This window comes from Martes martes (assembly GCF_963455335.1).
Source record: "Martes martes genome assembly, chromosome: 2".
In the NCBI taxonomy this organism is placed as follows: Eukaryota; Metazoa; Chordata; class Mammalia; order Carnivora; family Mustelidae; genus Martes; species Martes martes.
In genome coordinates this window covers 174,150,852-174,176,135 of record NC_137889.1, presented here as the reverse complement: position 1 = coordinate 174,176,135, position 25,284 = coordinate 174,150,852, and the positions used below count along the sequence as shown (strand labels likewise).

At 41.2% G+C, this 25,284-nt stretch overlaps 1 protein-coding gene across 1 annotated transcript in view; it reads left to right on the top strand.

The window, feature by feature from the left end:
- The window catches only part of ATP8A1 (ATPase phospholipid transporting 8A1), a 227,811-nt gene that overhangs the window by 130,267 nt on the left and 72,260 nt on the right, over positions 1 to 25,284 (top strand). The window contains exons 23-24 of the mRNA XM_080797542.1: positions 5,371 to 5,509; positions 8,975 to 9,039. Coding sequence (XP_080653668.1) covers positions 5,371 to 5,509; positions 8,975 to 9,039 — 204 coding nt within the window. The remainder of the gene's footprint in view (positions 1 to 5,370; positions 5,510 to 8,974; positions 9,040 to 25,284) is intronic.

Here is a 25,284-nt window from a genome sequence, read left to right as displayed (position 1 = left end):
ACAATGGACACTGCTTGGTTCTGTAAATAAAGCTTTATTGGAACACAGCTACAGCCACTTGTTTACACATAGCCTTTGGCTGTTTTCATGCCACGTCAGACCTGAGTCGTTGCAGCAGAGAATGCACAGCCCTCAAACCCCAAAGTATTTACCGTCTGTCCCTTTACAGGAACATTTTGTGAGCCTTGCTCTGCCGAAGCAGTTGTTAGAGCTAGGAGCTCAGGCCTGTTGCACTCTTACCATTACACGTCTCCGTGTCTCACCTCAGACCTACTCAGTGAGAAAGTCTGGGTTTGGGGTCTGGTGATCTGTGTGTCATCAGCCCTTCCGGTGACTCTGACAGCTACCACTCTAAGATTCTGGTCCCATGGCTACTTCCTTGAGGCTTAATGCCAGCCAAGCAGCCGGGGTCTAGGTGAAACAGACACCAGTGAAAGGAACGGAGGTACGATCAGAAAGCTAGGGGGAACCCAAAGAAGAATGTCTCCTGGTAGGTTCTAAAATGTAAATGGCCCAGAGGAAGGAACTCGTGGTTGGATTCCACCACCTTGCCCAGAACTACCTGCTTGGAGTGGATCTGTGAGTGAGTGAGTGCAGGCCTGCATGTGCGGAGAGGGACCAGTCCCAAAATGTGACTCTGGAGCCCGCAGGTAGAAATGGGGAAGTAGGGGGGGTGCCTGGGTGGCTCAGTGGATTAAAGCCTCTGTCTTTGGCTCGGGTCATAATCCCAGGGTCCTGGGATCGAGCCCCGCATCGGGCTCTCTGCTCGCCAGGGAGCCTGCTTCCCCATCTCTCTTTCTGTCTGCCTCTCTGCCTACTTGTGATCTCTGTCTGTCAAATAAATAAATAAAAATCTTTAAAACAAACAAACAAAAAAAAGAAATGGGGAAGTAGGTATGTACGCTCGGCAGGAGTGGCTCAGGACCAAGTCTGAAACCGATTCAGAGAAACACAGTTACTAACAAAGACTAAAGAACAGAAACAAATATTTAAAAACCTATAATGATTTGAATAAAATTCTCACTTTCATTTAATGTTTTACTTCTCATTTGCTGCCTTTGGGTGTTTGTGGATTCCTGAGATTTTGTTCTTAACACCCTAGCTCAGCTGTACCTCTCTTTGGCCTTGGATAATTTACCCAGCCTCCTCAAAGCTATTAGCTGAATTAATACATGTAAAACACTTGGCAGTGTCTGATACATTTTCTCTAGTAGGGAACTATTTCTTCATCTTCCTGGTCACAGTCTTATTTCATATTGAAATAGAGGTTACCAAACGTTGCTCGTATTTACTCCAGTAGGAAAACTTGGCTTACCGACGTTCTTTATTTGTCTTTAAAAAACATCTGCCAAATAGCCTGTGTTGTAATCTGAAACCCAAATTGATATGAGTTTGATTATTATGCTTCTGATCGTTTAGGAACATTGTCGCAGGCTTTTTAAAAATAACAAAACAATCTAAGTACAACCAAACACTTGCTAGTATGGAAATGTCATTTTGAGGTTCTCTTATTTAGCAAAATATACATGTGCTTGGAAAAACATAATTTCTAAGTCTATCATAATACATTTTATCATACAGTTTTTTAAATATGCTGCACGAAGCCTTTTATCTTTGCTAGGGTAGAAGTTTTACATTTATATGCTTTTTTAAAATTCTGAATACATTATGAACATCTGAGAAAGAACATAAGATTCTTGAGGGCTTTACTAGGCGAATAAATATTATTTCATGATTTTCCGTGATAATTAAATCTACATTATATCAAAGAGTCAGCAACCTGAAACCTTTATAAGTTTTTGAAACTTTGAAACTTTTTGAAACATTTCAAAATGAACATTTTGAAAGTGAAATTAGTGTTTGAGGTTTTGTTGGTTTTTTTTTTTTTTAATTCCATAAATGCCATGGGAATCTTATCACGTTTCAACACTTGCTGAATATGTAATTCCCATAGTGCCCATTACTGGCCATCTGTGTAAGGTAATACATGTTTGGGATGAAATTGATTACAGCTTAAACACTCCTGTGTTATGATCAGGAAAAGCACGCAAAGTTCACATTTTTTTTCTAATGGTCATTATGTAGCTAAAGATATTAATTTCCAGGGGCAGAACAACCTATCACTAGAGATCTTAATCTCACAATAAATGACACCAGGGCCAAAGGAAAGGAGGCTACAGAGCCTTCCACTAAAATCAGTAAGTGCTGTATCAGAGGAGTTCTTAAGATAAAAGGAAGATTAACAGGCTTGAGAACAGTGTTTCCTTTGTAGTCTTCAAAATAGACCCACTGCAATTTTGCTAGGTAGTCAGAACAGTTTCATCACCCTTTTAAAAAATTCCTCTTGTTGTAGTGACAGACACACCCCAAGTTAGCCTGCTTGTTGACTTTTCTCCACATACACATCGTTGGCCCAACAGCTCTTTAATCCTTTATATTATTTTTACCTGGTTTGAAAAATGTTTCCTTTTTACCTGTGCAAAACGAAATCCTTCCTTCAAATATGGCTTCAGTGTGACATCCCCCATGCAGCCAGTTTATTTTTATTAGATTTGCGCATGATAATGTATATCTGTATTCTTCCTGAGCTCATTTCTCCCCTCAAAGCTACAAAGATACACAAATATGTATTTTTTTTTTAGATTTTATTTATTTATTTGACAGAGAGAGGGAGATCACAAGTAGAGAGGCAGGCAGAGAGAGAGGGGGAGGGGAAGCAGGCTCCCTGCTGAGCAGAGAGCCCGACGTGGGGCTCGATCCCAGGACCCTGAGATCATGACCCGAGCCGAAGGCAGAAGCTTAACCCACTGAGCCACCCAGGCACCCCCACAAATATGTATTTCTGATGAAGGTGTTCACCCCTTGGCTCTCCCGTTGTCGACTTACCTCAGGGTTTTGTGAGACATTGCGAAAAAGATTTTTAGGTTAGAAAATTTTGAGAGCTTGTATTACTGAACTATCCCCGTGACCATTAAAACATCTTATCATGTTTTCTGTGGAATATTTGATATCTGAACACAGCTATATTCTGATCTTCCCTGGGATGGCGGCCAGGATGATTTAGCTACAGAAGCCCCAAAAGTTGCTGAAAGAATGGGGGTGGAATCCTTGTCTCAACATTAAAGTACAGCAACTGTGATGTTGGCATAGTTGTTGCTGAATTGCTCTTCCTTTTCATTCTTGAACTTCTTGATGATAATTATTCATCAGGTTACGATAGATTTCAAGTCTGCTTCCCATTAAAGATAATAAAATACTATCTCCTTCAAGAAGGGAATTTGCCTTCCTGTCTTATGTATTATAAACTAAGAAGTCATGCATCAAGTGAACCTAATTGCTATATAACTTATCTGGAATATATTGAAAAGAATATGGTCTCGATTGCAGCAATGCTTTATAACATTTGGCTTTAGGAGTTGTTTTTTGTTGTTGTTGTTGTTGTTGTTTTTTTGTCATTCCCTCACTTTCACTAATTTAAACACTGAATACTGACTGTCAGTGTTGTGGAGTTGTTATATAAAGATGAACAAGACATGGTCCCTACTCTTGAGCAAAACTATCAGGTTTAACAGTTAATCTGAATATGATAAATTAAGACGTGTAAAGATGAGCAATGTTCTGTCAGAGCACTGGAGAGGGAAAATTTCTTTTAGTAAAGCTTCAAAGAAGCAGTAACTTTTAAGTTTGGCCTTGCACAATGAGCCAAGTATCTCCAGCAAAGTAACAGAGGGGGTGTTGTGTGTATCCATAAACATACGTGCACATATAAACACACGTGTGCATAAACACCAATGCATATGCATGCCCACCTGTAAGCACTGTGGCGAAGGCTATTGGCTGGCTAATTTAACATCCATTGCCATCCCTCTTCTGTCTTGCACCCCACTATCAAGGCTGGTAAAGCTAAGGACTAATAGTTAAGGATGGCCATGTAAACCTAAATAACCAAATATGGCCATATTTGGAAATCTGCTAAGGACTTTTGGAAACACTTTTGTTTTCAAATAGGAGATGGGTCCAGTTGACATTACCCCCTTTCTCTTGTCTTGGGGCGGGGGGCAGTGGTAATTACAGCTGTGGCGCCCCCTTGAGATGTTGAGAGAGACGTGCAGAGTGAATCTAGTGCCCAGGACTGCCTGTGCCAATACTGCTTACAAAAGGAAAACCAAATCTTTATTTAAGCTATTGTTAGATATTTTCTGTCATAGTTGAAAGCATTCCTAACTGATACATTCATAAACTCTCTCTCACTTATTCATGTGTGTTTGCATCTATTTTAATTTATTTTCCATGCCTAAAATTAGGGCTAATTTTAGACTTACATTTCAGTAAATAGTAAAGAGAACTCAGTGTTCTAAGGAAGAGAGGAAATGGAATGCCTTCTTTGTTATTACCAATCTGGACACTCCTTAGCACTTTATTTCCCTTGTATGTACACTGTCCTTTTCTGATGTTTTAAATAAAAAGTGAAGGCAAGGAGGGAGAAAAACATGAAAAGAAAGATAAATGTTGGCGTGGGTCATATTGGTGGTTAGGTTACAGGGAAAAAAATCCAAGAATCCGTTGATTGTGGCTTAGTTTGTCACGGTGCATTCCTGTGTATCGAGGACCAAGAACTATTACCTGCATCTGTGTGGGGAGCCAGGTTTCCCTAATAGCCAAAAAGTTGTTCTCTTTCTTCCTCCATTTAGGAAGATGAGAACAGAAAAATATTCTTCTTGGGGAGCGATAAGAGCCTCCTGCAGAACGTGTTGGTGGTGTCCAGTCTTATATGAAAGAAACCGTCTAGTGCGCAAGCAGTCTTTAGCAGACTCTGACCATCCGCTACACAGATAGGGAGCAACGTGAAAAGTATCCAGCCTGTTCTTTCCTACAGACACACACGGATGCGATCACCTGGTTTATTTCTCTCTCCCTCAGCATTTAAATGTGTACCTTTTCTGACACGGCATCAAATTACAATTGAATTATCTGAGCATCCTTTCTTTTTTAATAAGCATTTATTCTTACTCTTTTTCAAACAGATCAGCAAGATTGCTTCTTTGCTGGGGTCATCTTCGTGGTTTTTGTTGTTGCTATCTTTCAGTAGCTGTCTGCTCCTCTTTAAGTCCCTTTGGATTTGTTGTATTTTTGTAAGAATCCCTTCTCTACCTTAGAGAGGAGTAAGGTAGTGTAGGTCTCTTTAGCTTCATGCCGAAGTACTGGATTAAAGTCAGGGATCCTTAGGAGAAAACTCAATGGGATAGTTGGAATTTACAATTTAGTCTCTGATTGAAAGACATATGCACACTTCAATTCTTAAAGAATCTAAACCGTTTTTTGTTGTTTTTTTTTTTTTTTCTTAAAATTTTTTCTACTCGTTTTCCCTAGAATCTTCAACTACTTGGAGCTACAGCCATTGAGGATAAATTACAAGATCAAGTGCCTGAAACTATAGAAACTCTCATGAAAGCAGACATCAAAATCTGGATCCTTACAGGGGACAAGCAAGAAACCGCCATTAACATTGGTAAGTCCCCTAATCCAAGCTTTGAATTGTGATGCTTTTTTCACACTTTGACATATTTTAGAAGATAAGTTTGAGCTACTTCAAAATCTGAAAGATTTGGTTTTGTAAGATTTCCATATTTGTAATATTACTGGGCTTCTCTATATACTTATGGCCTCAATGCCCCTTTACATTTGCCGTGGTTGTGTATACAGCCAGACCTTAGATCTTGCAACCATGAAATAACCCTCCCTCACCTTTGTCTCTCTGCCTACGCGCCCCCCTTCCAACCATAATTGACACATGTAGATAACATCTCGGCAGTTGCCTGTGAACGTGGGGAGATCGGGATTACGGCAGACCTGTGTATTGGCACTTATGTGACCACAGGTTATTTCTAGGAATGGGAAATAAGAAGATTTCCAGGTTTCATTCATCCTGCAGTTAATTCATTTTTCTCAAAGAGGTTTTACTAAGTAACTCACACTGCCGTAACAAAATACCGCAGGTGGTGTGGGTTAAACAGCAGAACTTTATTTTCTTGCACTTCCGGAAGCTGGAAGTTCAAGATCGAGTGTCAGTCAGTTTGGTTTCTCCCGAAGTTTCTTCCTAGCTTACAGCGGCCACCTTCCTGCTGTGTCCTCAGCTGGCCTCCCCTCTGTAGATGTGTTCTCCTTGTGTCTCTCTCTTTTCTTACGAAGACACCAATGCCATGGGATCTCGAATCTGCCTTCTGACCTCATTTAACTCTAACAATCTTGAAGGCCCAGTCTGCAAATGTTATGGGTTACGGCTCCAACGTGTAAAAACAGGGAGGGCACAATTCTGTCCATAACAGATGTCTCATTGAGAAAAACAATAGTATTTGGTGTGAGACCTGTAGTACCAGTAATATGTGAGAAAACGTCACTCTTTCTATTTTCTTCCCCATTCGGTAATAGTAGGTTGCCTGAACACTGCCAACCCTGACATAGATTCAGCCTCTGGATATTTGTGATATGAATTACATCCAAAACTCTCCCAAAGTTGAAACCATTCAGGGGTGTTTATAGCATGAAACCACATTTTTAGAAAGTCATTGTCAAATATCATTAAGAAACATTTAGCTGGGGCTCCTGGGTGGCTCAGTCGTTAAGCGTCTGCCACTCAGGTTATGATCCCAGGGCCATGGGATCGAGCCCCACATTGGGTTCCCTGCTCCGCGGGAAGCCTGCTTCTCCCTCTCCCACTCCCCCTGCTTCTTTTCCCTCTCTCATTGTGTCTTTCTCTGTCAAATAAATAAATAAAATATTTTAAAAGAAAGAAACATTTAGCTAATGCTCCTTTTAGAATTTTTAGCAATCATAACATTCTGTAAATATAAAACTACAGACTTATGATAAATTGCCAGTAGGAGAGGAAAATTTTTAAAAGACACTAGTTGGCAGACGTATAAATCTAAAAGCCACACAAATGGTTAATTTTGATTATAAAAATTATCACTGGTGTTAGAGACAAATGGAAAGAAGATGCATAAGAATACAGAATGCTTTAGAGTTGGGAGACCTGGAAAAGACAAACATGCTGAACAAAAAAACATGACTACAGATAGAGGGAGACTATGTGGTAGCAAAGAGTGATAGCCTAGGAAAATTGAGCCATCCTGAAAGTAGTTCAGGGCATACAGTCATTATGACTACAGAGAATATGATGGTGGTTTCTGGGGAACATTTAACTTTTAGAGTCTTGGGTCATAATCTTTGGGGCTTTTCTCCTAGAATAAAATAGGTGAGATTCATTCATATACGAAGTGGTTATGGTGCATCGCACAGAAGTATTCAGTTTTAAATCAGGAGGTCAGGAAGCACTCTTTGAGATGGTGACGTTTGAGAGAGAACCTAAGAGAGGAGAAGGAGGGAGGTTCTCATTTGGATGATAAGGGAAAGCTGTCTTCTTCCCAGACTAAGAGGGAGGATAGGAGAAAAGGCCGGCAGCATAACAGAGCCCAGGTTGGAAGAGGCCTCCCAGGCGCTTGTAAGGGCTTTGCATTTACTCTGGGTGAGATGGGATGGTTCTGAGCAGAGGAAAGACACCTGGACTGACTTTCCTGGGAAAACGATCAGTCTGGCCACTCGGCTGGCTGCGAATGGACTAGAAGGGAAGCAGGTGTGAAAGCGGGGAGACTAGCGAAGAGGCTCTCATATTTAATCCAGGTGAGGCACGGTGGTGACTTGGACCTGGGTGACAACAGTGAAGGTGGTGAGAAATGGTTGGCATTTGTATCTGTTTTAAAGATGGGGCCCACAGGATTGACAAGTGGATTAGAGGTAGGGCTTGAGAGAAAGGACTGCAGCGTAACTCCTGGGATTTTTAGCCATGGCCCCTGAAGGATGGAATTGCCATTAACCAGAATGAGGAGAAGCAGGTTTTCTGGGAGGAGATCAAGGGTCTCGTTTTTGGGTCTGTGGAGTTCAAGATGCCTGTTTTGCACCTCTGTGTCTGCTGTTACACAAGCACTGGGATGGGAGAGGCTGGAGTTTAGGAAAGAGCTCTCAGTGGGAGATCGGAGTTCCAGAATGGTCAGTGCTTAGATGGTATTGGAAACCATTGTCTCAATTGAGCTCACAAAAGGAGTATTGATGATATTAGTTTAAATGCGATGGTCCTATTTTATTTATTTTTTAAGACTTTATTTATTTGCCAGAGAGAGAGAGAGAGAGAGTACACACAAACAGGCAGAGAGGCAGGCAGAGGCAGCGAGAGAAGCAGTCTCCCTGCCAAGCAAGGAACCCGATGCGGGACTCGATTCTGGGACCCTGGGATCATGACCCGAGCCCAAGGCAGCGGCTTAACCAACTGAGCCACCCAGGCGTCCCCGATGGTCCTATTTTAAACGCCAGTCAGCTGAGTTGCTTTTCTTTCCAGCCATGTTCAGCTACATGCAGCTGGGTCCAGAGGAGGCAGAGTTGGTTAAACCAGCAGGTGATTCTGCCCTGCGGCAGGTGCGGCAAAGCAAGAAAGGACAGGACTGTAGAGGACATGACCACAGTCCGAGGGCAGGGAGATGGTGGTGGGATCCTGGTGGTCCAAAAGGTGGCCTGACGACCCTCCTGTGCCTTCTCCAGAAACAACCATCAGCCCATCTGCTGCTCCTCATGCTGGTCATCATGAAGGAGATTCCTTATAAATTTGTTAGTTTTCAGGATATTGAGAATCATTAGCATATTCTCTTTCCCTACTGGTTTGTCAAGACAGCCTTAACACACCAAATGTTACCCTTGTGTCCCTCCTGTAACAAGCAAGAGCATTTCTTTAACCGCCTGCAAACCTAGAGACAGGAGACTGTCATCAAGTCCTGATAAACTAGATAAAACCTTAATTTTATCTAATAAAGTAGATTAAAAATAAAATTTAGATGTTTTTATAGTATGATCGCTTTAACATCTTCACTACTTCTCTCTAGAGAAGTGAATGCTCTCAATTAATCTACTCTTTGTTTGGATATAGGACACTCCTGCAAACTTCTGAGGAAGAACATGGGAATGATTGTGATAAATGAAGGCTCTCTTGATGTAAGTAAAATTATCTTTTAAAAAAAATCCTTCAATAACTTAATCAACTTGTAGAATTTTATTCTATATCCAAATAGCTGTGGAAATAGTTGATCTTCCCTAGGTTAAAGTATACTTCTCACTCTTGTTCTATAACATAATGTATAGTGTTCTCTTCTGAGCCTGTATACTGTGTACTGTATATACTGTATGCTCTTCTGAGCCACGTTGAGGTAAACAGATTCTAGCGTTGTGTCCGCGACAGCTAAAATATGTTGCTAAGTGATTTGCTTGACGGTGTGAGACAAAACTGCTTTACAAAAGCTTTAAGTCAGGAGGTTACTGAGTGACTGTAGTTTGTTCTTATCTACCTGGGAATTTTCTTTTTTTTTAAGATTTTATTTATTCGTTTAAGACAGAGCACAGGGGCTGGAGGGGTTGGGGAGGAACAGAGGGAGAGGGAGAAACAGACCCCCGCTGAGCAGGGAACCTGATGCGGGACTCCATTCCTGGACTCCAGGATCATGACCCAAGCAGAATGCAGATGCTTAACTGACTGAGCCCACCCCCCAGGCACACCCTACCTGGGAATTTTTGTATATTAAACATTTAATATCTGCTTTTGCTTCCAGGCTTAATATATATTTTGTTTCTTAAAAAAACAAAACAAAACAACAAACTGTGGAACCTATCAAACAAACAGCATGAATTCACCATTTCTTATAGGAAAGTCTTTTTTTTTTTTTTTTTTTTTTTTGATGTCCTAACTTCTGGGCTGAAATGTAAATTCCTAGGATGTCCTTTTCTCATGACTGTGATCACATGAAGTTATATTTGGGGAAGAGGGAAAGATTTTTTATGTGTGCAGTGTAAAATAGAAGTTAAGCAAAAAAAAAAAAAAAAAAAAAAAGGCAGGTCAAATGACCTGTAAGAATTTTAAAATAAAGGTGACTGTTTATAACTTAAGGTGGAAGACAGAACAGGGGAGGTGACCATACAACTGTTTAAAATAGTCACGGTGATACAAAGAGCAGAGCAGAGAAGAACCTGTTATTAAGGATGCAGGTGAGGGCGCCCGGGTGGCTCAGTGGGTTAAAGCCTCTGCCTTCTGCCTGGGTCGTGGTCCCAGGGTTCTGGGATCGAGCCCTGCATTGGGCTCGCTGCTCAGCAGGGAGTCTGCTTCCCCCTCTCTCCCTGCCTGCCTCTCTTCCTACTTGTGATCTCTGTCAAATAAATAAATAAAATCTTTAAAAAAAAAAATTTAAAAAGGGATGCAGGTAAAGTGGTGGGGCCAAGTCCATAGAAGGGATGTTCAGAAGTCAGGTGGAGAACAGAAATTACATCTAAGAAGTGATTTGACTTCTGACCTTTGAATTGGAATGATGGTCTCTTCATTATTTGTCCTCAAAACAGTCCTTGTGATCCTTTTCCCTTTCTTGTGAAACCCTTGAGAAACACGTAGCCTAAAGAATAACACACGATTTTGAAATCATGGACGTTGTTCACATCTTTAATAATAAGTACATTTTGTGAACCATGAGTTAATCCTAAACACACACACACACACACACACATACACACACACACACATCCTAGCCTGTGGTTGGAAGACTTTCCTTTTTGTTAATTCATTCAGTCGTTCTCTGCTGGCCAGAGAACTGGACCACTAAGGAAGCACTCAACAGACTCAGTCCCTTTTAGCTCACTGTTGTTTCTGCCCCTTACACTTCCAGTTGTTCATTTTTGGTTTATTCAAGTTACAACGTTGTGAAAAATTATAACTGGGATAGTCCTTTCCTTCAAAAGCTTACAGATAATAAGGGAAGTAAAATGCATACAAGTAACAGTACGAAACAGGTATGCAAATTAGGTATGTATCTTGCTATTAAAATACTGCGAAGCCTGGGGCGCCTGGGTGGCTCAGTGGGTTAAAGCCTCTGCCTTCGGCTCGGGTCATGATCCCAGGGTCCTGGGATCGAGCCCCACGTCGGGCTCTCTGCTCAGCGGGGAGCCTGCTTCCCTTCCCCTCTCTCTGCTGGCCTCTCTGCCGACTTGTGATCTCTGTCTGTCAAATAAATAAATAAAATTAAAAAAAAGTTATAAAATACTGCGAAGCTTAAAGAAGTGTTTATAAAGTAAGTAGCATTTAGTTAGAGGTAAGTACTTGAGTAAGGGAGGAGTACTTGAAGCAGAAAGTTTATGCAAGTAAGTTCAAGGTATATTTGTGGCATGAAAGAGAAACATTGAACTTGAATACAAGGTTGTAATTTTTTTAAGTACTCTTTGAGTAAATGCAGGCACAGAGGGTAAAATTCAAGTTACAGAAAGGGACAAATACAAGTGTTAAAAAGTGAATTCCCCCAACCTTACACCCAAGCTACCCAGTTTATCTCCCCAGGAACGGCCTCCGGTTCCAGTTTCCAGGTGTTCCTCCGGAGATTTTCTGCCATATCTAAGGGACACATGCGTGTATCTGTGCGCGCGTACTTTGTTACTGAACATGAACTACAGCGTACTATCCGTAACGCTTTTATACTTTGCTGTTCTCAGTGTTACCGTAGCAATTGCTCTGTGACCGTATAGGCGAAGCTACCTAATTCTTCTCTAATCGTGGCACAGTATTTATGAGGAAAAGGTAAAGAAATGACAGAGGGGTTAAACCTGGAAAGGTGGTCTCAGGTCCACCGGGGAACACGGGGCCAGGCTTGAGAATTCGCTTCCGCAGGCAAGGGAAGCAACTTCATCAGCCTGTTCAAAGAGGTGTGATGTGTAGGAGGAGCTGTCCGCAGACACGCGTGGAAGGGCGGGAGGCATGAGGTGCAGGCAGCGGACGAGGATAAGAGGTGACAGAATGGGAGCACCAGTGCCAGCGAGGAAGTCAGGGAGACGGATCCCACGTGATCCCTAGAGTGGATCCAGAAGTGGGTTTCCGTTGTTCACAACATTGCAGAAACCTCCATGGAAACATTCCCGTAGTCCCTGTAGACGTTTAGGCCCGTGTCAGCAACATGGGTTTCTGACGCTTGGAAGAAGTCAGAGCTAAGACCTATGACGTTGACGCAAACACATGACAAGACATGCCTGATCTGACACGTGAGCCTTTCTGTCTGTCTGTGAGCGTTCACCTCGTGGAGGGTGGGAGAGTAGTGCTTCTTCTGTTTTCCTCTGTTTCATAATTTTTCTCCAACTCGGATACACATGTTCTTTATGTGTTCTAAGTATCGAGTGAGATAAATAGTAATCTTAAGAAAAAAAAAAAAGAAATGCCAATAATACTCGGTGTACTACATCACGACGATTAAGACACAGCATTTATTTTCATTTTGAGTTTTGGGGACAGTAACTCATAAGTGATAAACACCCGAAGGGTCCCTACATTACCAAATACAGGTAGGACTCCCAAGGGAATAGTCTGTTTCAGCGAAAGCAGGGATGGGGGAGGGGGAGATGCATGTCTGTATTTTGGTTTACCATTCTGTCAATGCCTAGCAAATTACCCACCACAGGATAAGTACTCCAGAAATATTTGAGAATTAAGTCACTGAGTAATGATAAATTCAAGGGTCTCCCTTTAAAAAAAAAAAAAAAAGCTGTGTAAGTTCTAAATTCAGCAGTAGTTGGTCTTATCTTATCTGGTATTTTCAGAGTAAAGTAGTTAGATCCTTAGCAATTCAAGTGACCACGTGGTGTGGAAGATCATAGGCGAACCCTGACTGAATGGATTAACGCTAATTTATCCCCCTCCGGACTGCCATGGTTCTCTCACTGCCGTCTGGGGAAGGTTTTTCTCCCAGGGAGTTAAGTGGTGACTTTACAAATCTGGCTGTTTGGGGTCAGACCTGCTGTGGTGCACTCATTTGCTTCCCAGCAGGAAAGGGACCATCACTTTGCATAGCTCCCTCAGATCCTGTGTCATAAAATCCACAGCTGAGATTGTAAGCAAATCAGTCAGATGGGCGAGAATGCCTGTAGAGAAATCATTATTTTTCATTGTCATGGAAAAGAAAAGCATCCTCTGTCTTCCAGTTGTCCTGATTATGATAAAATACAGGATTGCCATTCCAACGGCACCAACAAATAATTAACATTTAGGTGATAAACTTAGTAGGAACGTAATATCTCAGGAAATAATGTAATAGAAAAGAGACTGCGGGTTTGCATTTCATCAAGTGACAGTTTTAATGAGTGTAGTCAAATTATTCCATAAAATGGTGCAGTTCTGCCTTATTCTGAATGTGGGACCTTGGGCAAATTAAAATTAGGTAACTTCTCTGAGCCAGTTTTGCTGCCTGTAAAGGGAGAATAATGTTACCCTTGGCAGAAGACTGGTATGGTTACACTAGGGCATGGCACATAGAAGAAAGGGATGGTATAAAATTTTGTAGAAAAATAGTATTTCAATAGCTTGCAAGTTGTTTTGCATAATGATCATTTTCATTACAAAAGATATATTATTTCCCCATCTAATTTTTTCCTAAGCAAGATATACATGTACATCTTCTACATAAGTGATGCATATTGCTATGAACTGTGCAAATTTTCTACCAAGATATTTCTAATAGTGTTAACATTTTAAAGCTGAATCTGTCTTTTTTATGTTGAACTTGTCCAAGTAAAATATTATATTTGAGGCTCTTCAATTTCCAAATGGAAAAAACCTTTCTCCTGGCAATCACAGCAATAGAAATTTTTGTCTTCCATTAATCTAGCTCATGTCAAAAAAAAAAAATGTTATTTGGCTTTCTAAATTGTCTCATTTTGAGTTTCAATACAATTATCCTTCTTGAAAAATTAAGGGCTATTCAGCATTTTTTAAAACCTTTAAATAAACATATAAAACCAAACCACTGTTGAAAAGATGGCATTGAAAGTCTTGGGGCACAGATCTGATATGGAAGTCTAACCAGCATTTCTGCCTCTGCCCATTCCTGGCTTCCTTCCTACAGCATCCACTGCTAACATGCTACCCAGGACTCACTGGTGTTGACACCCAGCCACCTACCAACTATTGTCTAATATTGACAGTGTCAGCCAAAGAGTTTCTTAGAAAGCTTGACCACATTTTTCTCTGAGTTGAGAAAATAAGAATTTCATAGATAAGCACCATTAAGAATCATCTAAAATTAAAAAGAAAAAAAATCATCTAAAGTTGGTCAAAATCTATTAGATATTTGTAATAAACTGATCATTCAGATAATTTGTTTAATTTTTTATTGTGCTACCTTGAACCACGTTTATTAGTTCTGATTATGTTCTTGGTAGGAGACATTTCCTGAAGGGTCTGCAAAGGCAGGAATTTCAAATTACTGGCTCGAAGGGTAGAGTGTACTTCTTCCAGAATTCCTCAGCAATGCCTAGGAAGTATCCCACCGACTTCTCAGAAACCCCTTCCACTTAATGACCTAGATCCAAGGGATTCTTCTAACATCTCTTTCATATCTTCAGTCTGTCATGATCTTTTCAAAGTCTGTCTGCTGAAACTGGAAAGGTCTAAAAATGTGGGCTAAGAACTAGGGAATCTCAGTCTGTCTTTAGCAACCATTGTCTAATTAAGGCCTTTCAAAATGTACGGAAATCTCTCTACATCCTGATTCCACTATCCTGATCTGTCAAGCCGAGGGTGGGTAGAAGAGACCACAATTTCCTAAGCCATTAACTCTGTGGATAGCAGAACAAATCTTTCTGAGTCTCTCTATTCTAGTGTAATATGTCCTTAACCTTGGTCTCTTATGTGGAGAGTTGTTGAATCTGTCCTCGGAGGCAGGGCTAGATCTTAAATCCATTCTTACTGTTTTTCCTCCTCCTTTCTACTGTCTGGTTTCCCTAGGACACACACACACACACACACACACACACACACAAAAAAGGCCAGAGAAGAAAAATATTTACTATATATTTATTGAATCAACAGGAATGATGGTTAAATGAATGTGTATGCAGAGAGCTTGGAGAAATAAATTTCCTGAACTCAATCTCAAAAGGCTTCCAGTGTTTACAAGCTTAACTCCTGAGAAGCCCTCCTACCTCTCCTTCAGACCATCCGGGCAGTTTTTCTAGGTAGTCTCTGCTGCAACAGACATTGACATCCAGCCTAATTACTAGGAGCCAGCACCTGATACATGGGAAGTAGGGAATGGATCCCAGAAGAAAATGTGGCTTTCTGACTAACCGTGAAAAGAGAGCCCTACTGTTATGCCCCAATAATGGGTCCGTGATTAAAGGAGCGAGACTGATATAAAGCGAAGGTCAAGCAAAGCTTTATTTCGCGCCAAGCATCAATCTAACCGAACGTTCGGGGACGCACCTCTTACAAGAGAGGGCGACCCTTCTCTGTTTCACAGACTAGCTTTTAAGGGGAAAGGCCATGAGGTCGGGCCTGGCCATGCACAGGTGACCAATGAGATTGTAACACACACAGGAAACTCCACAGTGATGCTAGGTGACCAATTGAATTACAATTTACCCTAGTAGACTTTTGAACCAGCCTATTACACCTTGATTAGGATTGGCCCAAAAAGGATCCCAAAGGGGGGGTGGCGCATACTCCTTGGTAGCTAGGGAGACAGTATGCAACCCCCCACTGATCGAGGTCTTCACCTGGCCTGACCCACCCTTGTATCTGGGCTTTGTTACCTGGAGCTGGTTCCCGGGACTTGTTTTTAAGTAAATCCCCTGGGGGAAGGGGAGCAGGGACAGTTTAAGGGTTAAACAACAAGGTTTTTGTTTAACCTCAATGAAAGCCTCTTGCTAAAATATGAAAATATAAAATAGGTCCTTACGCTACCATCCCTGCAGGGTTCTGTGAGTTGCTGTTATAGTCAATAGAAAAACACTAGCTTATGTTTATGAAGTGCCTTTTTTTTTTTGTACTTGATACCAGACTAAGGACTTCACAGGAACAATCACACTTCCACCTGAAAACATTAGTAGGCAGATAGTGTTATGCCCGTTCTGAAACTTTAACTTGACCTCTGGTGCCATCCGGCATTGGAGGACGTATTGAAGTCCTTGGATTCTGGGGTGTAAGCGAATGGCTTGTTCTGGGCCTCAGCTGCCCGCTACTCCTGTAAAACAAAAGTAATAATAATACCCATCTCTGGGGTACATTTTGAGGATTAAACAAAGCAGTACCTTCAAACTACTTAGTGACAATAACCAGCCTGTAGTTAGCTTTTTAAAAATACAGACCATTATTATAATCATCATCATTATTTCTTTTAGCATTATTATTCCCAAGGAGGGTGGTCCTCATTGCCAGCTGATGTAAGAGGTGATTTTTTTTTTTTTAAAGAGGTGATTTTGAACAGCTGCCCTTCTCACCACTTAAACATCTCTGCTGAATTTGAGAATATGACCCCAAGCCAGCCCAGGTTTGATTATAGATACCGGTGTTTTTCTTCACTGATATATTTTATAGAAAATGAATTGTTAACCGCATTTGAGACTAACAAGCATAAAAGTATATATTTTTCAACACCCTGGTAAAATAAAGCCCTTTATGGTTTTGTTCATTTTCTTTTTTTTTTTTTCCTTCTAGCTGAATTTGATTTTCTAACACCATGTAAGCTTCAAATATAACTCACAGGGCATTCAGGATGTAAATGGTGAGGTTGTCATCTGTATCCTTTTAAGTTCAACTTATATGCATTATGCAGACAAACCTCACTATTTGGGGAACCAGCCGGAATGGCCTCTGAAAGAAATCCAGAATAAGCAAGTTAGTGACTTGACTCCAGAAAAGGAGGGGGAGAAAGGAGACTTGGGGCTACTTCAGGTTTTGTCTTGATGTGTCCCACGAGCCCAATACAATACATTTCGTATTGCTTTGAAAAATAGTTTAGGCAGGTTTTCAACCTCACTGAATTTGCCTGCACTGCCAGCATGGGAGCTGTAGGACTGTGAATTTTCTTTTACCACTAGCAAAGCTGTTTCAGCTTTTTGGCCAGAAAATGTTAAGATCTCAGTGTAACTTTTCAGGTGTTCCTATATCCCTATCAGAAACAAAGTTAGGTTTTTCTAACGTCCCACGGCAGGATCTTTGTTCAAATAGTGTCCAGCACACTGCTTACTTCAAGTAGCTCTCAGCGAAGAAAGCAAACTTTATGCCATTTGAAAGAAACGAGTTAGTTAAAAAAAAAAAAAGTTACAAAAAATGAAAATAGTATATGAACAAATAATCTGTTCTCTTTTCCTCTGATTTAAGACACCGCCTGCCACAAAGCCAAAGTATGTGGTTGAAAAAGTTCCATCAAACACAATTGTTTGGGACGCCTGGGTGGCTCAGTTGGTTAAGCAGCTGCCTTCGGCTCAGGTCATGATCCCAGCGTCCTGGGATCGAGTCCCGCATCGGGCTCCTTGCTCAGCAGGGAGCCTGCTTCTCCCTCTGCCTCTGCCTGCCACTCTGCCTGCCTGTGCTCGTTCGTTCTCTCTCCCTCTCTCTCTCTCTGACAAATAAATAAATAAAATCTTTAAAAAAAAAAAAAAAAAAAACACAATTGTTTGGTCTTGTAAAAACCAAATATGCCCCTTTCCTTACACAACATTCAGTCATCTTGGCAGGGGGGGCAAAACCCTAAGAGAAGTAGTTCACAAATTCATAGTAATTCTGTTTTGAGAAATTTTTCCTACCCACAAGCTTGAATATTCTTTATCTCTTTCTTCTCTCTCTTTTTTTTTTCCTTTCTTTTTTTTCCCCCCCTTGGCTGAACATCTGAACTCCTCCAAGAGCTCCCTGGGTCCTAGAATTACAGATAAATGCTTCCTCGCCAGTCTATCTGCCCTCGCCCCAGAGCTTGTTGACATTTTTGAGGGGAGCCGGCCATGCCTTGTGACTTTTTGGCATCACTGCCACCCATTTCTTCTGATGAGTCATGGCAGCCATCAGCTTGACAGTTTGGAGGAAACGTGTGTGCATTAGTCTCTGCTCCTAAGGGGCTGGGACTGTCTCGCTTACAGATGGAGACTCCGAGTTCACACAACTGGCAAGTGCAGAACCCTGAGCTACAGCCTAGGTCGCTCAAAGTCCAAAAACCATCTATTTTTCTTTTTATTTTTTAAATAACCATACCTTTCCCAGGGGCAGCCGAGACTCAGAAACAGGCAGAAGCTTTCTGGGAGGCGCCCCCCACGTTTTCTACTTTGTCCCTCCCTCCTTTCCTACTCACCACCAGGACTACAAATGCAGCTGAGAGAGGGATGCCCTTCTACAAAACAGCAGTGTTTGGGGGTCATGCATTAATGGGATTGGGGAAAGACTCTACATTTCATTTTACTACTACAACAATTGTACATAAGATTTTATTGAATGTACCTATGAAATGATAGAATCGGTGTGCATTTGGGATTTGCACTGAGAAAATACTGCGGACAATGGGTCTTCTGCATTCCTACACCAATTAATTCAAATTATTAGGAAAAATGGGCCCAACATCAGCTGTCTTTGTGAGGTAACAATTTCTCACAGGCCCAGGGTTGTTACTTTCTTCAAACCGTTGATTTGGTAATTTGCTTATTTTCAAAAAATCGGCTGTATATTCTGGGCAGCCTCTTCCTGGCAGAATCGAAGGCAGCCTGACAGACTGGATGTCTGCCGACCTAGTTCCTCTCGAATTCTTCCTTCTCTGCATTTGAGTCCCTGCCGCCACCAGAGAATATTGAATACCAAGCTCAAAATAAGTGTTTAGGAGGCTTTCAGTGGTGGTTTAAAATAATTACCATGAGAGCTTTGGTAAAAGCCTTTATCCACAAAACTACTTAAATTATATAATTATATCCCCTACTTCACTCTTCCTTCCTTTCTCTGGATTTGTTTCTCTTTTGCTACGTGCCCCTGCCCGACACTGAAACACAGCCTTGGACCCAGATCCCACACTTCTCTGCCTCTCTCTCTAGTGTAGCCCAAGTGAGACCAGAGGCCTCATAAGGAGTTATTTGCCTGATGGAACCTATCATAATCCCACATCCCAAACCTCTGCCCAGGGGCCAAGAGCAATTTATTCTGCACTACAACTTCCTCTTCTTACCTTCCTCCATTTTATAACCCTTGACCTTTCTGATGGCACGCCCCTACTGCGAGATTGGACTGTTTCCTCAGTTACAGTGTTTTATACGTACTCCCACCCTGGAAAGCCCAGATCTATGTATCAGCAAAGCATGGGAATTTCTTTTTGGCTTCCCCCCGCCCTTCATTATATTTAGCAATATGTATTGATTAAATGCTTTCCCTTGGCTGCTTTCCACTAAGCTGTTTTGGAGGACCTCTTTGACCATATGTTTTTAATGATTTCACCTTCTGTCTGCCCTTATCCACTTCAGAGAAATTACTGTCTGTTAGTTTGGTTCGATACGAATATGTTTTTTTTAAGGTTCTGTTCTTGTATCGTCTGGGAGTTTAAAAACTCCAAAGATTTTTGGTCAAAAACTGTGTCCAAGAAGACTGGTGATCCTGCTGGGATGAACACTAAGTGGACCAATTACGTATAAATGTAGTCTCTCTCCTCTCAGACATACATTTTTTACAACTTACTGCCGCTTCCGCGAGCCGATGAAAGAGGGGAGATACACGTTACGCTGGCGTATATGAAACGTCCAGTGTTCTACTGAGTCAGTAACACATTGTTGAAAAACAATACCCAGTGGCTTATCCACTTTGCTATTACGGGAGTCATAACTCACTCTTTAAGAACTTGCTAACATTGTCCGTACTTGATATGGTCATAATGTATTATTAAGAATGTCCTTGGAATTTTCTGTTAATTTGTAATTTGAGGGTGTGAACATTTGGAGAGTGTAAAAGTAGAGAAGGAATGAAATGTTATCAGACCATAAATTTGTAAATACCTCCTGGCTTAAATGAGGATGAGGTGTGGCCCCAAACCTCAAAAACAGCTAATAAAGTATGTGTTAGTTTAAAATTCTTATATATATCCTCTTTTTTGACATTTTAAATTAACTTATGGGTTTTAAAAGGTAGACCTTTGGCAAGTTAGATTTTTACACACACACACACACACACACACACACACAAACCCAGTGAATATTTATTTTTCTGCTATTAAAAAATTTTTTTCTGCTATTAAAATCAGTATCCGTGAAGTTAAGTTATGGTTTATTATCTGAAGAACATGCCGGCAAAACATGGCCTCTGCGTTTTCTGTATCATTACTGATTTTAAACCTAGTATTAGGCAATGCTGTCCCATGTAACTTTATATATATATAATTTTATGTTCTTTATGGAAGCTTTAAATCTAACATATACATTGATGTGCTCATCTATATTAAAAAAGAGAGAGAGAGAGAGAAACACAAAACCAGTTTGTAACTTTCATGTTCTTTTCCACACAAGAGTTGTATCAGTTTGGAGACGCAGAATAAGAGATGAAGAAAAGCAGTCTAGTCTAGTTATATAAATATATGTCTTCCCACCACGTACCAACAACTATATGCTGTATGAGAAGAGATAATGCTAACTTTTCTAGAGTTGAGGGGAAACGCAGATTTCCAGATATTTGTATGTAGTAGAAGTAGCTGGTAGAGTTGAGTGTCAACAATCAAAAGGTGGGTTGAAATAAATTGCCAATGAGAGATTTTTTTTTTTTTTTTTATTTGACAGAGATCACAAGTAGGCAGAGAGGCAGGCAGGTGGGGCGGGCGAGGCCGGGAAGCAGGCTCCCTGCTGAGCAGAGAGCCCATGTGGGGCTCGATCCCAGGACCCTGAGATCACAACCTGAGCCGAAGGCAGAGGCTTAACCCACTGAGCCAACTAGGCACCCCGCCAATGAGAAATTTCAAAAGGAAATTTTTTAAATTCTCTCCATGGGACCACTTGAATGATACTACTGTTATAAGGTATTTGACACTTACAGATCTTTCTTTATCAGATGTCGGTACTTCTGTTAAACCTAATGTCAAAAGAAGGTAAAGGACTAGTCTTTGTCTCAGATGAGCCAAGTGCTGGGCAGGGTACTTGACTCACAAGTAAAGGAGTTATTTTGCCCACTATAACCCTACAAGAGATAGTAACCTAGTTTTGCGAGTGAGAAAATTTTGATGCCAAGATGTTAAGTAACCTGCCTGAATAAAGATATCCATAAATGTCAGAGCAGGGCCATTCTGATACCGTATTATTGCCTCCTAGCCTCTGGGACGTTAGTTCTTTACGATGTGGCTTCTTCATCTGGCTTCAAATGGGATCAGTGCCCAGAAGCGTCCTGTGAACCCTCATGGCCACCCTTGACTTCTAACCCAAACAGTCCCGCTTTTTCATAGCCGTGCGTTTGCACATTGTACGTCGATGCCTGCTTTCTCGGCATCGGTGGGTGACTTTGCACATCAGCTGACAAGTTCTGAAGAGTGATTTTCCAGTGGCTCAGCCTCCAGGGAGTTGGCTTGTTCTAGCAGAGTCCCACTCTGTTCTGCAGGATTCCTGCAGGTGTCCTCCTGGAGCGTGGCCTTGCATTTTGTCCTTTTTATGGAAAGTAAGTGAAAACAGACACCTGTGGGGCTTATGCTAAAGTCAGAAGTAGAAGCTTCATAAACTTCAGTCCATCTGACCAGGGTGAGAGTCGTGCGTCTCCCCAAAGTGATTCATCATTAGCCCCGAATGTGTATGCTTATTGCACTTAACCGGTGATGAACTCATGAAGGAAAAAATAAAATCCAAGAGCAATGAAATACATTGTTAAATAATTGCATCTGAAAGTCACAGTGTGATTCAGAATCTTGATACATATATATATATATATATATATATATATTTTTTTTTTTTTCTTTTCTGGGACTAGAATTCTCCTTAAAACAGATGTTTATCATTTGACCCGCACCTATTTTAACAGGTTCCTGGGAAGAAATGTAAATGCCCAGTGCTTGTTTGTGTTCAGACCCAAACACCAACATCTACTGTGAAATAAATAAGTATCCTTCTTTCCTTTAATTTTTGCCATTTGGGCTTAGCCTCACCAACGGTACCATTGGGGGAGAGAGAATTAAGTGATCCTCTCTCCGTAAGTCACCGCAGCCCGGAGCAAGGTGGAGAGGCCACCACGGTTAGGTGTTATATGTTGGATTACTTATCTGTAATCTTTACCTCGTCTCTGCTGGTTAAACTTGGCTAACTAGTCTTCTAGTCAAAGGCTAAAGGCTTTTACTTTCCTTTCCTTAGGGATACTTCCACATTCTCTATGAGGGTGTTCCTCGATTATGTTCTCAAGTAAGACTACCTATCCTATAAATCTCTGAGAGGAATCAGGAAAAATCCCCAAAGGCTAGAAACTGCCAAGGGCCATTTTTACACAGGTGCTTTCTGCAACATTACATTTGCAACCATCAAAAACATGGTTCTTCTGTGGCCTAACGTGTTCTATGCACATCTGGCCTCTGGGTTCTTCAGACTGTACCAAGCATGGTTTTTGCCAAAATGAAAGTGACATGTTGCCTGCTATGATACTTCCCAAACAAATCAGGGCTTTCAACTGATTTCACTATAAAATTGTGTCAGATTGCATTGTGTAGGATGCCCTGTGTGGTTTTTATCAAGGGTTTCCTTGGTAAAAGTCATGTAAAAGCAATGGAAAAGATTGCCATAAAGCTGCAAGCCTCTGATTTCTTAAAGATCGTTGGTTTATTTTATTTTACTGCAGGGTATTAGATGAATACGTTACCTGTTTTGCCAGGCTACCCCCTAAAGATTGAAATAGAACTCCATTAAGGGCTTCTGGCCAGAGGTATCTTTATGAGGAATTCTGCTGGCCTAATTTTCTGCCAAGCATCTTTCTTTTTCTTTTCTAGGCATATTTCTTATAAACCAAATAAATCTTATTTATTTGGCCCACTGTCATATAACCTGGCTTGATCATTAAATAGTCTGTGTTCTTTCTGTTGTTTTTACTGGACAATTTATATTCATTGAGACAAAAGGAGGTGTGAGATCATCACTACCACTTCTTCTCCATTTGCTCTATAATAAGATAAGCACATTAGGGGCACCTGGGTGTCCAACTCTTGATTTCAGCTCAGGTCATGATATCAGGGTCATGGGGTTGAGCTCCATGTCAGGCTCCACGCTCAGCAGGGAGTCTGCTTGAAATTCTCTCCGTCTGCCCCTCCCCCTGTTGGAGCTCTCTCTCAAATAAATAAATCTTTTAAAAAGAAAATAAAGATAAGCACATTAACATTTTGGTTTTTTGTTCTAATTAAGAATATCCAAGGGGTATCTGGCTGGCACAGTCAGCAGAGCATGCAACTCTTTTTTTTTTTTTTTTTTTTTTTTTTAAGATTTTATTTATTTATTTTGGTGGGGTTCGGGGAGAAGCAGAATTCCGACTGACCAGGAAGCACAATGCGGGGTTTGATCTCAAGACCCTGAGACCATGACTTGAGCCAAAGGCAGAGGCTTAACTGACTGAGCCACCCAGGCGCCCCAAAGCATGTAACTCTTGATCTTGAAGTTGTAAACTCGAGCCCTACATTGGGTGTAGAGATTACTTAAAAATAAAATCTTAAAAAAAAAAAAAGACACTTAGAAAGTACATCTAAGATACGCAACAGTTTTATCATCAGCAAAAACAGTCCTCAAATGGTCACACAAGAACCACTGTAACCAACAAGTATTCCGCAATCATTAATAATTTGCTTGCTGTTTCATTGCAAAGCTTTTATTTCATCTCTTCGTCAGAGGCCTCAGTCCCAAAGGGAAAAAGAATAGAAACAGATAAACAACTATACATCATACGTCACTGCAGAAGGATAAACAAGCATATGGAGAATCCAAAAGCTAGTAGGACTCCCGGACCTGAAAGACTCAGGAGAAAAAGAGCCATGTTTGTGTATTTGTTCACCATTGTCGGTGTGTAGTCTTAAAAGGGAAAAACAAAGCATGACATGGGGACAGTGAATATGCAAGAGAAAAGTGGGGGAGACCGAGGTGAAAAAAAAACCCCATTCCTCCCCTGCCTGAAGGGTTAAGGAGAAGTAAAGGGAAGTTTTGAGATTGAGGGAGGAAAGTTGAGGGAATTCTTCCGGTTATAAACTTTCTCCGTAAAGTAGGTACATGTCTGCTGAAGTGACAAGGGCAGAATTTGGGATCTGGGAGAGAAGAAAAGGTCTGGAGTAGCCTGTAGGAAAATGGGATCCACTGGGCATGGCTGAGAGTACGGATGTCATGGGTACCCATGATATACAAGAGGAGAGAGCTGGAGCAGAACCTGTCCTCATGGTGGGGTGGTTTTTCCCTTCTATGTAGTGGAGACTTAAGAATAGAGGAAAATGTTGAGCATGGTTGTGTATTGGCAAGGCGGGAGGCATGGCAGGAGGTCCAGGGGCTGAGAGCTTCTGATGAGCATTCTGCTATGTGCAGGGCTGTGGGTAGGGTAAGTTGAGTTGAATGATTGACCAGAATGTCCACATGGGATGCAGGTTAGGGAAGGCACAAACAAACCCCACTTTCCCTCCCTTACCTGGATAGCTGCCTCGTAAGTTACCTAGACTCCTGCCTTGCCCCTTGCCTATGTGGGTCCCCAAGTTGCCTTTACTTCAGACCATCTCTGATTAGAGCAACACACGCACCTTCTTTTAGCCCACAAATAAGACTATAGAATAAGGAGATACAGAGCTTTTATTTTGTTCTACTCTATGGTCTTTTATCCTTTTTCTGATTTAGCTTCTCCTTTATATATTTTCACTTTCACATGTCACTAAGTTTAAATGTTTAAACATTTCCCCCTTCAGTAGCCAAAAAGAAAACACAGTAACAGCTAATGTAGTAATAAATTTATTTCTAGCTACAGGAGATAAGCTTCAATGCAATATGGCCATAAAGTATGGCTCCTAGGCTTAGGGGAGAAGCAATAAACCTTCATAAATAAAATAATTTTAAAATACTCCTGGCAGTATGAATAAGAGTAAAATGTAACTTGTAACTGGCAACACACAGCCAACAACAGAGCTGCTTACAAAAGAAAGCTATAAACTAAAATAAGAAAACGTCTGCAGCTTTGTTGTTACCTTTCACTCTGGGTGGGCGGGCTGGAGAATTCTCCGGGGAGTGTTTTCGACTCCCCTTCTGAAATGTTACCTCTGTTACATTTCCTGACACCTTCTGATTTGCTGAAGACCTGTGATAATCACCAAGGAAACCCAGGGGTACTGATGCTACAAATAAGAGAGTTCTCAACTGATTTCAAGGTGTCAGAGAACACCTTCAAAAAGAGAGAGAGTGGGGTTCACAGGACCGCATCCCATGGGTGTGCTTAATGCTGGAGCTTGCCAG